General features: G+C 37.9%; 1 protein-coding gene across 1 annotated transcript; it reads left to right on the top strand.

Moving 5' to 3' along the window:
• Positions 1-246: 246 nt before the first annotated feature.
• On the top strand, positions 247-7,443 carry frs2.S (fibroblast growth factor receptor substrate 2 S homeolog; the record flags this gene model as incomplete). Its single annotated transcript, NM_001088712.1, is given in 5 exon segments — positions 247-312; positions 821-1,007; positions 2,915-3,070; positions 3,710-3,873; positions 6,415-7,443. Coding segments are annotated over 5 exon segments (1,530 nt in total).
• Between the last annotated feature and the right edge of the window lie 6,542 nt (positions 7,444-13,985).

Genomic DNA, 13,985 nt, shown 5'->3' with positions numbered 1-13,985 from the left:
ATCTTATTAGAAGCAATTATGTTTACAAACCATATTAATATAATTGAACGTTTAATTTTTATTGGAAACTTGATGCTAAGACAAAACATTCTAGCCTATTTAATATACAAATATTCCAATCACAATATGCAAGGAGGAAATATATACTTCTTATATTGTGTATTTTTTCTAACAAATGTCCTCTTGTTCACACCTTCACTATTTTTCTTTGGCTCTCTAGTGATCACATGGTCTTCTAAAGAAGCAATGGGTAGCTGTTGTAGCTGTCCAGATAAAGAAACTATCCCAGATAACCAACAAAACAGATTTAAGGTAAGTCGTTAATTTGTCTAGCCTGTATACACAAACATCTTGACACCTGAATGGTAATGTACAAGATATCTTTATATAGGTATGGGACCTATTATCCATAATACTCTTGACCTGGGGTTTTCCGAATAAGGGATCTTTCCATAATTTGGATCTTCATACCTTGTCTACTAAAAATTGCTAACATTAAATAAACCCAATAGGTTTTGCTACTGATAAGGATTAATTATATCTTTAGTTTGTTGTATTATTACAGAGAAAAGGGAAATCCGTTTTTTCAAAATTTGGATTATTTGGATAAAATGGAGTCTATGGCAGAAAGTCATCCCGTAATTCCGAGCTTTCTGAATAACGAGTTTCTTGGATAATGGATCCCTGTACCTGTATTTTCATTTTTCAGTAGGTCTGGGAAATGTGGAAATGAATCTGTAGATACTGTTCCTATTTAATTCACATTCAAAATAGTGACTTTTTTCTAATTTTAATTTAATTTGTTTTCCTTTTATATAAGGTTATTAATGTTGATGATGATGGTAATGAGCTTGGCTCTGGCATAATGGAATTGACCGAAAATGATCTCATCTTATACACTCGCAAGCGAGATTCTGTCAGATGGCCTTACCTCTGCTTGCGACGCTATGGATACGATTCAAACCTTTTTTCTTTTGAAAGTGGACGAAGGTGTCAGACTGGACAAGGTAAGGGGAAGTTTGAAGACTTCATTGCACTGGTACTGTTTTGCATATATGATTGAAAAATCTTCATACATGCCAAATAATGTGCTTTAAAGACCTTTCTCTATATTTATCTGTTGCTACATAATGGCAGATAAAGCATTCTTCTGTCGTGTGTCTAATCAAGCCACCTATTTTTCATACTAAACCTAAATTTCCCTTATTCTTGTTCAGATGCATAGTAAATAAATATAAAATTAAAATTATATTGCATGTCTTTCCAACTTATGTCAAGGAGAAGGTGTAAAAACACCTTTTTACATTGGTTGTGTAATTTACAGCCAAAGTGTGTGTAAAATGTGTGGTCTTTCTCGGTTTTGCGTGTTTGTGTGTAAAATGTGTGGTCTTTCACAGTTTTGTGTGGTCTTTCACAGTTTTGGGTGTGTGTGTGTGTGTTTGAAAAATGTGTGGTCTTTCTCAGTTTTGCATGTGTGTAAAATATGTGTGATCTTTCTCAGTTTTGCGTGTTTGTGTGAAAAATGTGTGGTCTTTCTCAGTTTTGGGGGGGGGTGTTTGGGTGTGTGTAAAATGTGTGGTCTCTCAGTTTTGCCTGTGTGAAAAATGTGTGGTCTTTCTCAGTTTTACGTGTTTGTGTGAAAAATGTGTGGTCTTTCTCAGTTTTACGTGTTTGTGTGAAAAATGTGTTGTCTTTCTCAGTTTTGGGGGGGGGGTGTTTGGGTGTGTGTAAAATGTGTGGTCTTTCTCAGTTTTGCCTGTGTGAAAAATGTGTGGTCTTTCTCAGTTTTACGTGTTTGTGTGAAAAATGTGTGGTCTTTCTCAGTTTTACGTGTTTGTGTGAAAAATGTGTTGTCTTGGGGGGGGGGGGGTTTGGGTGTGTGTAAAATGTGTGGTCTTTCTCAGTTTTGGGGGGGGTGTGTAAAATGTGTGGTCTTTCTCGGTTTTGGCTGTTTGTAAAATGTGTGGTCTTTCTCAGTTTTGTGTGTGTGTAAAATGTGTGGTCTTTCTCAGTTTTGTGTGTGTGTGTAAAATGTGTGGTCTTTCATAGTTTTGTGCGTCTGTGTGAAAAATGTGTGGTCTTTCTCAGTTTTGGGTGTGTGTAAAATGTGTGGTCTTTCATAGTTTTGTGCGTCTGTGTGAAAAATGTGTGGTCTTTCTCGGTTTTGCCTGTGTGTAAAATGTGTGATCTTTCTCAGTTTTACCTGTGTCTGTGTGAAAAATGTGTGGTCTTTCTCAGTTTTGTGTGTGTGTAAAATGTGTGGTCTTCTCAGTTTTGGCTGTGTGTAAAATGTGTGGTCTTTCTCCGTTTACCTGAGATGCATGCATTTGCAGCTCTCCCTTTCCTCAAATAACACATTAAAAAAAAGTCCAGGGTTTCAAGTCAATCCATGCAAAACAAACCTTTTTAACAAGAATGTTAATTTTAACTTAATGCTTGCAAAAGGAAGAGCAATCCAAAGCTGGAGACTTCACTGATTGTCTTTTCTGGTAATGGTAAGTTGGGCTCCCTCTGCTGGAGGCATGGTATTACACAATCAATGGCTTGTTTGTACTGTCTGTCTTCTCTTCCACTACCATTTCTTCCAGCGTCCAACAGGAATGGAGCAGTTGCTTCTTTTTGGTAGGGCTTATATACATTATTAATGCAAAGAAGATGGAAGTCTGTAATACCACATCTCTTTTATTCCTTTTCAGTCTTTTTAGTGCTTCAGCTGTCTGTTTTACAACTACTCTCCTGTATATGACACACAACCTCTACCCTATGTTTATAGCTTCCCTTGTAGTAATGTTTTTATAATGTTATGTATTTTTGTCATTATGTGTCCCAGTGACTGGTTAGAAACATTAAATAATCAGCTACTGCCATACATATTTTTTAATTGCACAAAAAACAGAAATATTTTGTTTTTCAGGAATATTTGCTTTTAAATGTGCCCGCGCAGAAGAGCTCTTCAATATGCTTCAAGAGATCATGCAAAATAATAGCATTAGCGTTGTGGAGGAGCCAGTAGTTGAGCGAAATCCCCAGACTGAGTTGGATGTTCCAAGAACCCCTCGCACACCAACCAGTAAATGAATTTTTCTTTAATTAATTTTTAATTAACACTACACACATTAAAAGACAAAAAAAGGGCAGTTCCCTCTAGAAGTTATACTTTTTATTTTTACTTTTTTTTGTACTTTCTATTTTTATTTATTACTTCTCTGCTGTTCAAATTAATTTTTTTTTTAATAGTCATACTAAAATGTTTGTGTTAATGGCTAGAAAAGGAGCGTAAAACTGGTGAAGGTTTTAATTGTGTTTATATAGCATATTTTTCCATAGTTTCATTGCAAAAAATATATATAAATAGTAGTGATGTGCTGGTCAACAAAAATACAACCCGCATCTGACCCTAACCCAATTACCCAAACTCTACCTGAAACAAGGCGATGGCTCTATTTGTAGATCCATCTCCAATATTGCAGACTCATGGCTATAAATAGAGGCTAGCATGGTCGGAAGCCGGCACTGTATTGTAGCGACCCAGCAATCCTCTGTGGACAAACTCAGCCCAAACCCACCTGACCCACTGTTGTTGGGCCAGCCCGCACATCACGAATAGATAGACCATATTTATTCTAAGGATAAATACTTTCTTCAGCATTTATTACATATATATGCTCCAATTTAAAATCTGTATTCCATTTGTTTGCTTCTCCTGTAGCCCCTGGATTTAGTGGATCAGGTGTTCCAAATGGATACCCTCGATACCCATCCGTTGGCGAAGCATCCTCACACCCATCAAGCAGGCATCCGTCTGTGGGTAGCACACGCCTTCCATCAGTTGGAGAAGAATCTACACATCCATTACTTGTCCCAGAAGACCATGTACGTAGGAAGTTGATGTACTGTATTTATGCCTTCTGAAGTAGCATTGTAATGTTATATAGCTATAGCTTACCTACATTTCTACTGGCTGAAATATTGCTATTAGGTTCTGACTTTTTAAGTAAGTTATCCTACCACTTTGTTTGGGTGAATTATTTATTTATTTTTTGCTTAGTGCTGATGTGTTAAGTGTCATATGTACTGATACGCAGAGCCTTACAGAGGTTAATTATCCAAATTAATCCCTGCCAAGGTTAAAGTTGAAATCGGCTAAACTGGAAGACAATATTTTTCACCACTTTTTGTCTACAGCACCCTAGCAACCATGCACTGATTTGAATAAGAGACTGCAATATGAATAGGAGAGTGTCTGAATAGAAAGATGAGTAATAAAAAGTAGCCATAACAATAAATGTGTAGCCTTACAGAGCATCTTTTTTCTTTTTTTAAGATGGGTCAATGACCCCAATTTGATAGCTGAAAAGTGTCAGAAAGAAGGCAAATAAATCGAAGAATAATAAAGAAAAAAATGCCTATTAAAATTTGCTTAGAATCAGCCATTCTATAGAATACTAAAAGTACTTAAGTGTGAGACACCCCTTTAATGTGTTTTTCCTTACCTGTTCTCCATAATGTTTACCATGAACAGTCATTTTGCTTCACCACACCTTCAAAGACATTAGATCATGAACCCACTACTTATTTGTATAGTAGGACTCAGGTTTATAAATCAGGTTGTGAGGGTTCATAAGGTTTTTAAAAAGAGAATGTCAGTTGCAGTTTAGTAATACGCCCGATCTACAAGAATCCGAAACCAGTCATGAAACCTGTACCAAGCAAATACGAATCCTAACCTGCCAGGCTGCCTTAATTCAAGTATAAAGTTCAGTACTTTGAATTTTAGGGCTATTAAGGTATAAGATACTGGACTTCATTGCAAATCATAATACTATGAGTTTGTGCCAACATTGTTTTATGTGTAATAGATCTTGCCAGACTAATTAGAATTTTTTTTTATGAGAAGGTAAGCAGGACCAGTGTTGTTAGTTAGTGTTAGTGGCTCTGTACTAGGTCCCTTGCTTTTCAACTTGTTTATTAATGACCTGGAGGTGGGCATTGAAAGTACTGTTTCTATTTTTGCTGATGATGCTAAATTGTGCCGAACTATAGGTTCCATGCAGAATGCTGCCACTTTGCAGTGATTTGACTAAATTATAAAACTGGGCAGCAAACTGAAAAATGAGGTTCAATGTTGATAAATACAAGGTTAGTCAATTATAGACAAGTTTCTGCAACTATACTTGCACTTTTTGTAGCTTCAGGGGCAAGCTGCTTTCCCACTGCCAGAGGAACCAATTATTCATAGAAAAATGTATTTGTGCTACAGACTAGGCAGTGTTTCGGCTCCAGCCCTTTCTCAAGCCTAGGTTATGTACTTGGCAGAAATAATATAAATGCAAGTTATACACTAAATGGCAGTGTGTTGGGAGTTTTTCCTTAAGTGATAAGGATCTAGTGGTTTTTGTAGATAGTGTTCTCTAATTCTAGGCAGTGTCATTCTGTGACTACTGAAGCAAATAAATTACTGTCTTGCATAAAAAAAGTACTTTACATAAGAGGACATTATAGACAAATAGCAGGGGCCATTTTTTCTCACCGCACCTGTGGCCACCCCTTTAGACTAGAGAAAATTAACTTTTTAATTTGAAGCAGAATAGGTGATTCTTCATAGTGAGGACAGTGAGGTTGTGGTATGCACTGCCAGATGAAGTTGTGATGGCTGATTCTTTTCTTTTAAGAATGGCTTGGATAATTTGTTGGACAAACATAATATTATAGGCTATTGTGATACTAAAATGTACAATTAGTATAGATATTGGTATGTGCAGTTTATGTGAGTATATGGCGGGTCAGTGTGTGTGTGTGTGTATGGATGCTGGGTTTCATTTGGAGGGGTTGAACTTGATGGACTTTGGTCTTTTTTCAACCTACCGTATCTATGTATGTAACTATGAATATAAAACCTTTCTTCAAGTATCTGTTTGTTATGCATGCTCTGCTGGTATATAAACTTTCTAAATCCACTTAATGCCTGGAAGCAATGGCAATGTTCTGTAATGCCATACAATACCAGTAAACCCAGCTACAAGTCAACAGGCAGTAAACCCAACTGCAAGTCAGTGGGTTGCTAGAAAATCTTGTTGACAATGCTGCTTTATGTACACAGCAATAGAAACATTTCCAAAGAAAAATAAATGATGCTCTGCAGAATATTCTCTCTTTAATATTGACAGCACACTTACAGAGCTCTGGACCTTTGCATAAACCTGTGTGTTCACATGTACTATTAGGATATAACCTTTACAGCATTACTTGACGTTGATAATTAGAATCTTCTTGCAGTAATAAACTTGCGCATCCCATCAGAACTATCACATTCATTTATGATTTAACAAAATTGTGGATTAAGATAACCTCCATGATTAGTTAATGTTTTGTCATTTTACATTTTTTTAAATTAAGTTTTCCTTTTTTATACAGGTGCATACATATGTTAATACATCTGGAGTACAGGAAGATCAGAAACAGAGGCCAAATGTTCCACCTGCCCAGGAGGTTCGTGTTTCCAGCCCTGAAGGAATCCATGGTCACGGTGAACCTCCTGTTCCTGAGAGAGATCCACAAGTTATTCTCGAGCCTGATGGAGTGAAGTTTGTTTTAGGACCAACACCTGTTCAGAGACAGTTAATAGAGAAAAAGAAACTGGAGACACTTGAGCAACACCAAGATAGTGTAAACAATGGTGAAAGCAGTTGTCCAAATAATACAGAGTGGGACACTGGTTATGACAGCGATGAACACAGAGAAACTCCTAGCAATAAAATGGTGTGTGAGAATTTGAATGGATTATCCAGTTTATCATCTGCAGTGCAAAGGGGACGCGTGGTACCACCCATTTCCACAGATATCCAAAATGTAAATAACTCTGCGCAGAGGAGAACTGCCTTAATAAACTATGAAAACTTACCATCCCTTCCTCCAGTCTGGGAAACACGGAAGCCCAGCAGGGAGGAAGATGACTCTCTAGGACCAAAGACTCCATCCTTAAACGGTTTTCATAGTAACTTAGACCCAATGCATAATTATGTGAACACTGAAAATGTAACGGTTCCATTGAGTGCTCATAAAGTAGAGTTTTCTAGACGTCGGGACTGCACACCAACAGTCTTCAATTTTGATATAAGGCGCCCAAGTCTGGAACAAAGGCAGCTTAATTACATACAGGTCGATTTGGAAGGTGGCAGTGACTCTGATAATCCCCAGACTCCAAAAACGCCAACCACTCCACTCCCACAAACACCTACGAGGCGTACAGAGCTTTATGCTGTGATAGATATTGAAAGGACTGCTGCCATGTCAAACTTACAAAAAGCACTGCCGCGAGATGATGGTACGTCTAGAAAGACCAGGCATAACAGTACTGACCTACCCATGTGAGCTTTAAGCACATAACTTCATTTTGCACCTTTGTGATATTTCTTTTAAAAACATTCACAAAAAAAAAAAAAACATCTTATACACTAACACTTTTATAGACTAAATTTTACATGTGCTTTTGTCTAAAGGGAATTGATGTAGAGCAGGTACTCCTAAAATAACTTTCACACTACAGTAGTGATATGTACTGTATACCTGTAGCTGCATTTTGGTGCCCATTTATTTGAATAGACTTGCAGTGATATGTCAGTTTCACGTTTATCAACATAAGACACTTGCCCTTAATATTTTACATCTAGACTGTTGCCATTTAAAGCTGCAGATACAATTAATTGTTTGGGATGTTTCCAGTATGAATGTGTTAAATATATACAGTGTATTTTTATACAAATTTTTTTTTTAATAATAATGCCAGAAATTTGCCAAATATTTCTCACCAGCATTTTGCATTGTGGACATTGGTACAAGTGTACATTTGCTTTTGACCATGTATTAAAAAGTGCTGTATTACAGCCGTGCAACATGCTACATTCAGACAAGCATGTTGCTTTTTTGCACGCAAAACACTATTCAAGCTATGTTCCCAAAATGTCCTCCTGCATCAAAAAGTCCATTGCTGTTATTGGGTTGCAAGGGATTCTAATTTTTACATGTTTTGAGGGGTGGGATGATGCGAGTAACATTTGCCTGGGTTGCATTTATTAAATGCAGATATTTACAGTTGTATATAGGCCAAACACTATTTCTCTTCTGTAATCCCATTGTATTATATTGTAAGATTACTGTATGTTCTACTTCAAAGTACAAAATGTTTAATTTTTTTTCCTACATAAAAAAAATATATACATAGCAACTTTTGTATAAAGGTAGTGTAGGCAATATTTGAGTTTCTTTTTTTTTTTTAATAATGAAAAAGGCAATATGCATTGCCAAATGTCATATGACAACTTTTCTAAAGCAGTCTTGTTAGGTTAATATCTGCACTAAACATTCCATGATACTGTGTAACTATTGAGCCCTGCAGTAGTGACAGTTCATATGCAACACAATGTAGAGCAGTGGGTTGCTGGAAACATTGCACTGCAGGGTTCAGCAAAAGAGATACTATGCAGAAACATCTACATTAAATATTATTGATTTAAACACTAGCCTTTAATTTAATGTGTTGGTTTGCATTTTCAGATATTGACATTGCTTACCAGACTCTTGTCACTTCATTGGTGCCAACATCATTTTTGTAGCATGGCAATAAAATAATGATTTACACAAGACTTTCTAACACTGTGGTTTTTGTATAATGCTTTAAAGTAAAAACTTTTTCCAGTATCCTTTTTGCCTGTTTTTCCATATGTAAAACTCAAACCTAAAAAGGAAAAATACAGTGTTCATTTATATATAATGTACACTGTGGATAAAAACTTGTGTATAGTTTTCATAAGTCTAATGCAGCTATGGGACCTGTTATCCAGAATACTTTGGACCTGAGGTTTGCTGGATTACGGACCTTTCTGTAATTTGTATTTTTGTACCTTAAGTCTACTAGAAAATTAGTAAACCTTAAATAAACATTAAATTAACACGATAGGCTGGTTTTGCTTCTAATAAGGCTTAATTATGTCTTCGTTTGGATCAAGTACAAGGTACTAGTGATGTGTGGGTCTGTATTTTTCCGACCCACCTGCTCTCGCTCCACCAGCCCGAGCCCAACTTCTGGGTTCCTTTTATTGACCAGACCCGCCCCGCCGATGACATCAAAAAAGGGGCGGGGTGTGCAGTTGCGCGTCTATAAAAGTTGAACTCAGAAGCCGGCATTTGTAAGGTAGTGACCCCAGAAAGAGGGGTGCGGGGTTAGCCCGAACCCACCTGACCTGCGGATAAACCACGGGTATTGGGCAGGCCGGCACATCACTACAAGGTACTGTTTTATTATTACAGAGAAAAAGAATAATTTTTTTTAAAAAAACAGTCTATGAGAGAGAGAGCCTTTCTATAATTCTGAATAACTGGTTTCATATTTGTATATACAGCTGTGTTCAGAATAATAGCAGTGCGTTTAAAAAAGTGAATAAAGCTCAAAATCCTTATGTCATTTATTTCCATACAAGCAGATGCATTGGGAACACTGCACATTCTATTCCAAATCAAAACCTTCTTTGATCTTCCTGAAACTGATCATTGGCTGAGTCTTCCATTTTGACTATTCTTATATCCATTCAAATGGTAGTTCTCCATTTTCTTCCCCATCCTTCAGGATTACCATTTTGGTTTTTAAAGCATTTGACATTATTTTATCTGAGCAGCCTATCATTTTCTGCACTTTATATGTTTTCCCCTCTCCAATCAACTGTTTAATCAAAGCACTATTATCTGCATGCATAACATTTGCTGCCTTCCTTCCTTAAAGTGGACCTGTTACCGAGAGACAAAAATCTGTATAATAAAAGTCCTTTTCAAATTAAACATGAAATCCAGTTTCTATTTTTTATTAAAGCATTCATAGCTGTTGTAAGCTCATTTAAAAATCTCTGCTGTCAATCATATATTGTCTGTCCCTCCTCTATGTCCTGGGCATAGAGGCAGGGCAGACAATTACTTTCACTTTCCATTCAGCACTTCCTACATGTCACTGCTCTCCCCACATTCCCCGTTCTCTTCACCATTTAATTGTGTAGCCAGGGCATGGGGATGGACATCGGGTCCCCCATTCTGGTGCACAAACAAGATTCTGAGATTATGCAAAGCTTTCCTTAAAAACAGTGTCCACAAAATGGATGCTGCCTGCTTGCTATCATTTTAAATTTCCAGACTGAAGGAAACAAGATTCAAATAATTCATACAGTGTAATTAAAGTTGATTTGGCTTGACTAATGTGATAAAATAGGATTTTGAATAATTTTTTTGGGTGACAGGTCCCCTTTAAATACGGACCCCTAATTAACACCTGATTTTTCACAGAATTAATGAACTCACTAATTGAACTCCACGCTGCTGTTATTTAGAAAGAACAAGCCTCAATGAATGATTCAGTTACACAGAATCAGCAGCATGCATGTCATGACTGTTGGGTCTGTTTGTTTTCTATTACTCTACTACACCTACTAATTAATTATTTGCCATATAGAAATATAATTCTACCAAAAACAGGGATCAGGTTAGTGATCTTGGTCTGCTATTATTCTGAACACAACTGTACATAAAAATTGCTCCTGCATACACTTTGGAAAGTCCTTTGGACAAATTGATTAATGGATATTAATTAATGCTCCTAAAAACAGGAGGTGTACACATAGGTGAGTATTCAACAGTTACATTTACTGTGCTCTGATGGCTGATATTTAAAATCAAAGCTTTAATTAACCACACCTTGTCAATGATCAATTAAAGTTTTGACTTTAAATAATGGACTTTGATTACACTGGTCTGACATTACATTCCATTCAGAATCTGGCTGTATGATGATTGTATCACCCAATGTATGAGGTTGTATTATACTGTCTGATTGTGGTCCTTCCGTTGATGTTTGTTCAAGAATCTTGCTGGCCACCTGACCTCTTAAGGTCCAGTCTGACTGCATAATAAGTAGTTCAACTATAGGATCAAATAGCTGAATATGCACTCTTTAGCACAGTCTGCTTTAGGTTAGGACTATTTTGGAGCGATCCGACGCACTGCGCAAAAAAGCAGGCGTCAAACCGGATGCAACAGAAATAAGGTAAGTGCAGGCCCGGATTTGCGGCAACTGCGCCGGCGTTTTTTCGCCGGCGCGCTGGGAAAGTGAGGTGAGGTGGGCACTAGGACCGCGCGGCCTAGGGGCGCGCCTCAGTGAAATCCGGCGCTGGGTAAGTGAATGCATTGTCGGATGAAGTTGCAGCGTTGATCAGACGCAACACACCTGTCGGATGCAGACGCTGCGCGAAGCGCGTTGGACCGCTCCAAAATCATCAGTGTATTCCTGCCCTTAAAGATAACTTTTGTTTTGCATAAATAAAATAAAAAAGTGGTAAATAGGCTGTTCAAAATAAAAAAATATTTCTAATATTGTTAGCCAAAAATTTAACGTATAAAGGCTGGAGTGACTGGATGTCTAACAGAACACTACTTCCTGCTTTTCAGCTCTATAACTGAGTCAGTCAGCGACTTATGGGGGGCCACATGGGACATAACTGTTCAGTGAGTTTGCAATTGATCCTCAGCATTCAGCTCAGATTCAAAAGCAACAGATATGATCCATGTGCCCCCCCCAAGTCACTGATTATTTACTGCCTGTTATAGCAGCTGAGTAAAAATCTAATTTCATGAAAAATTAAAACCAATTGCAAATTGTCTCAGAATATCACTCTCCATATCATACTAAAAGTTAACCCCTTTAGGTACAACTATATTTCTTAACAATGTAGGTCTCCATAAAAATATATTGCATACGCTGTCAACCCCCTCTATTTTCCTGGGATTTACCAGTATTTGGGCTCTGTCCCCTGTTCTCCCATCATGCTTAAGTTACCCCCCCCACGATTTCTGTCGATTTTTCATGATTTTGGATGATTTGTGGCGCAAATCTGATGTGCACATGCAACATTTCCATGTCATCAGTGAAGCAATATGCACAGCATGGATTCTTTGTATTCAGGAGAAGTCGGTGCATGCGTGTGACATCGCTTCCAGGTCGTAGACCGTTTTATGTAATCGGTGGTGTAATCGGTTGATTCTTTTTGTTAAATAGTCATTTGCGGGGTGGGGTGTATAGTTTCCCTATTAGTACCTTCTCTAACTGAACCCCCTGGATCAGTCAGCAGTGAGTCAAAATTAGTTTTTTTTTTGTTTTTTTTTTTTAATAAAATATGTGAATTTAGTATTTTTCTAGCAAAACAATGATGTAATCACCTGCCCAGTCTTTTCTATATTGCTGAAGATTCATACGGTTTCTTCTAGACACTTTGTGCAGTGATCTTGTCCAGCAGGGCTACTTCTTTGCAGGACACACATTTCTTTCTAGCTGACTTTCTTCTATGCTCTTCTTACACACCCCCTTGAGCCTGAAAGAGGGCATCTGGAACTCATAAAGCCCTTGGGGGAAAAAAGGAGTACATGGCATAGCTACACAGGGTCAAACATTCATCATTCATTACATAGTAACATAGTAAGTAAGGTAGAAAAAAAACACATGTCCATCGAGTTCAATTTTGTTTTTTATTAACTACCTATCTGCCAGTTGATCCAGAGGAAGGCAAAAACCCATCTGAAGCCTCTCCAATTTGCCTTAGAGGGGGAAAAATTCCTTCCTGACTCCAAAATGGCAATCGGACTAGTCCCTGGATCAACTTGGACTATGAGCTATTTCCCATAACCCTGTATTCCCTTACTTGCTAAACAGCCATCCAACCCCTTCTTAAAGCTATCTAATGTATCAGCCTGTACAACTGATTCAGGGAGAGAATTCCACATCTTCACAGCTCTCACTGTATAAAACCCCTTCCGAATATTTAGGCGGAACCTCTTTTCTTCTAATCGGAATGGGTGACCTCGTGTCAGATGGAAAGACCTACTGGTAAATAAAGCATTAGAGAAATTATTATATGATCCCCTTATATATTTATACATAGTCATCATATCACCCCTTAAGCGCCTCTTCTCCAGCGTGAACATCCCCAATTTGGCCAGTCTTTCCTCATAGCTAAGATTTTCAATACCTTTTACCAGCTTAGTTGCCCTTCTCTGTACTCTCTCTAATACAATAATGTCCTGTTTGAGTGATGGAGACCAAAACTGTACGGCATATTCTAGATGGGGCCTTACAAGTGCTCTATACAGTGGAAGAATGACCCCCTCCTCCCTTGACTCTTTGCCCCTTTTAATACAGCTCAAGACCTTATTTGCCCTTGATGCTGCCGACTGGCATTGCTTGCTACAGCCAAGTTTATCATCTACAAGGACTCCAAGGTCCTTTTCCATAATGGATTTGCCTAGTGCAGTCCCATTAAGGGTATAAGTGGCTTGGATATTTTTACATCCCAGGTGCATGACTTTACATTTATCAACATTGAATCTCATTTGCCACTTAGCTGCCCAGATTGCCAGTTTGTCAAGATCATGTTGCAAGGATTCCACATCCTGGATGGAATTAATTGGGCTGGATAATTTTGTGTCATCTGCAAACACTGATACATTACTTACAACACCCTCCCCTAAGTCATTAATGAACAAGTTAAATAAAAGTGGACCCAATACTGAGCCCTGGGGGACCCCACTAAGGACCTTACTCCAAGTAGAGAATGTCCCATTAACAACCACCCTCTGTACCCGATCCTGTAGCCAGTTTCCTATCCATGTGCAAACGCCTTCATTAAGCCCAACGGACCTTCGTTTAGAAAGCAGTCGTTTGTGGGGCACAGTATCAAACGCTTTGGCAAAATCCAAATAGATCACTTCTACTGCCCCCCCCCCACTGTCCAGAATCTTACTTACCACATCATAAAATGCAATCAAATTCGTCTGACATGACCTATCCTTCATAAAGCCATGCTGATTGTTGCTCATAATGCCATTCATTAGGACAAAATTTTGAATGTGATTCCTTAACAAGCCTTCAAATAATTTGCCTACCACAGATGTCAAGC

This window comes from Xenopus laevis, chromosome 3S (genome assembly GCF_017654675.1).
Source record: "Xenopus laevis strain J_2021 chromosome 3S, Xenopus_laevis_v10.1, whole genome shotgun sequence".
Lineage (NCBI taxonomy): Eukaryota > Metazoa > Chordata > Amphibia > Anura > Pipidae > Xenopus > Xenopus laevis.
Note: the sequence above shows the minus strand (reverse complement) of the source record. Positions and strands in the feature narration are given on the sequence as shown.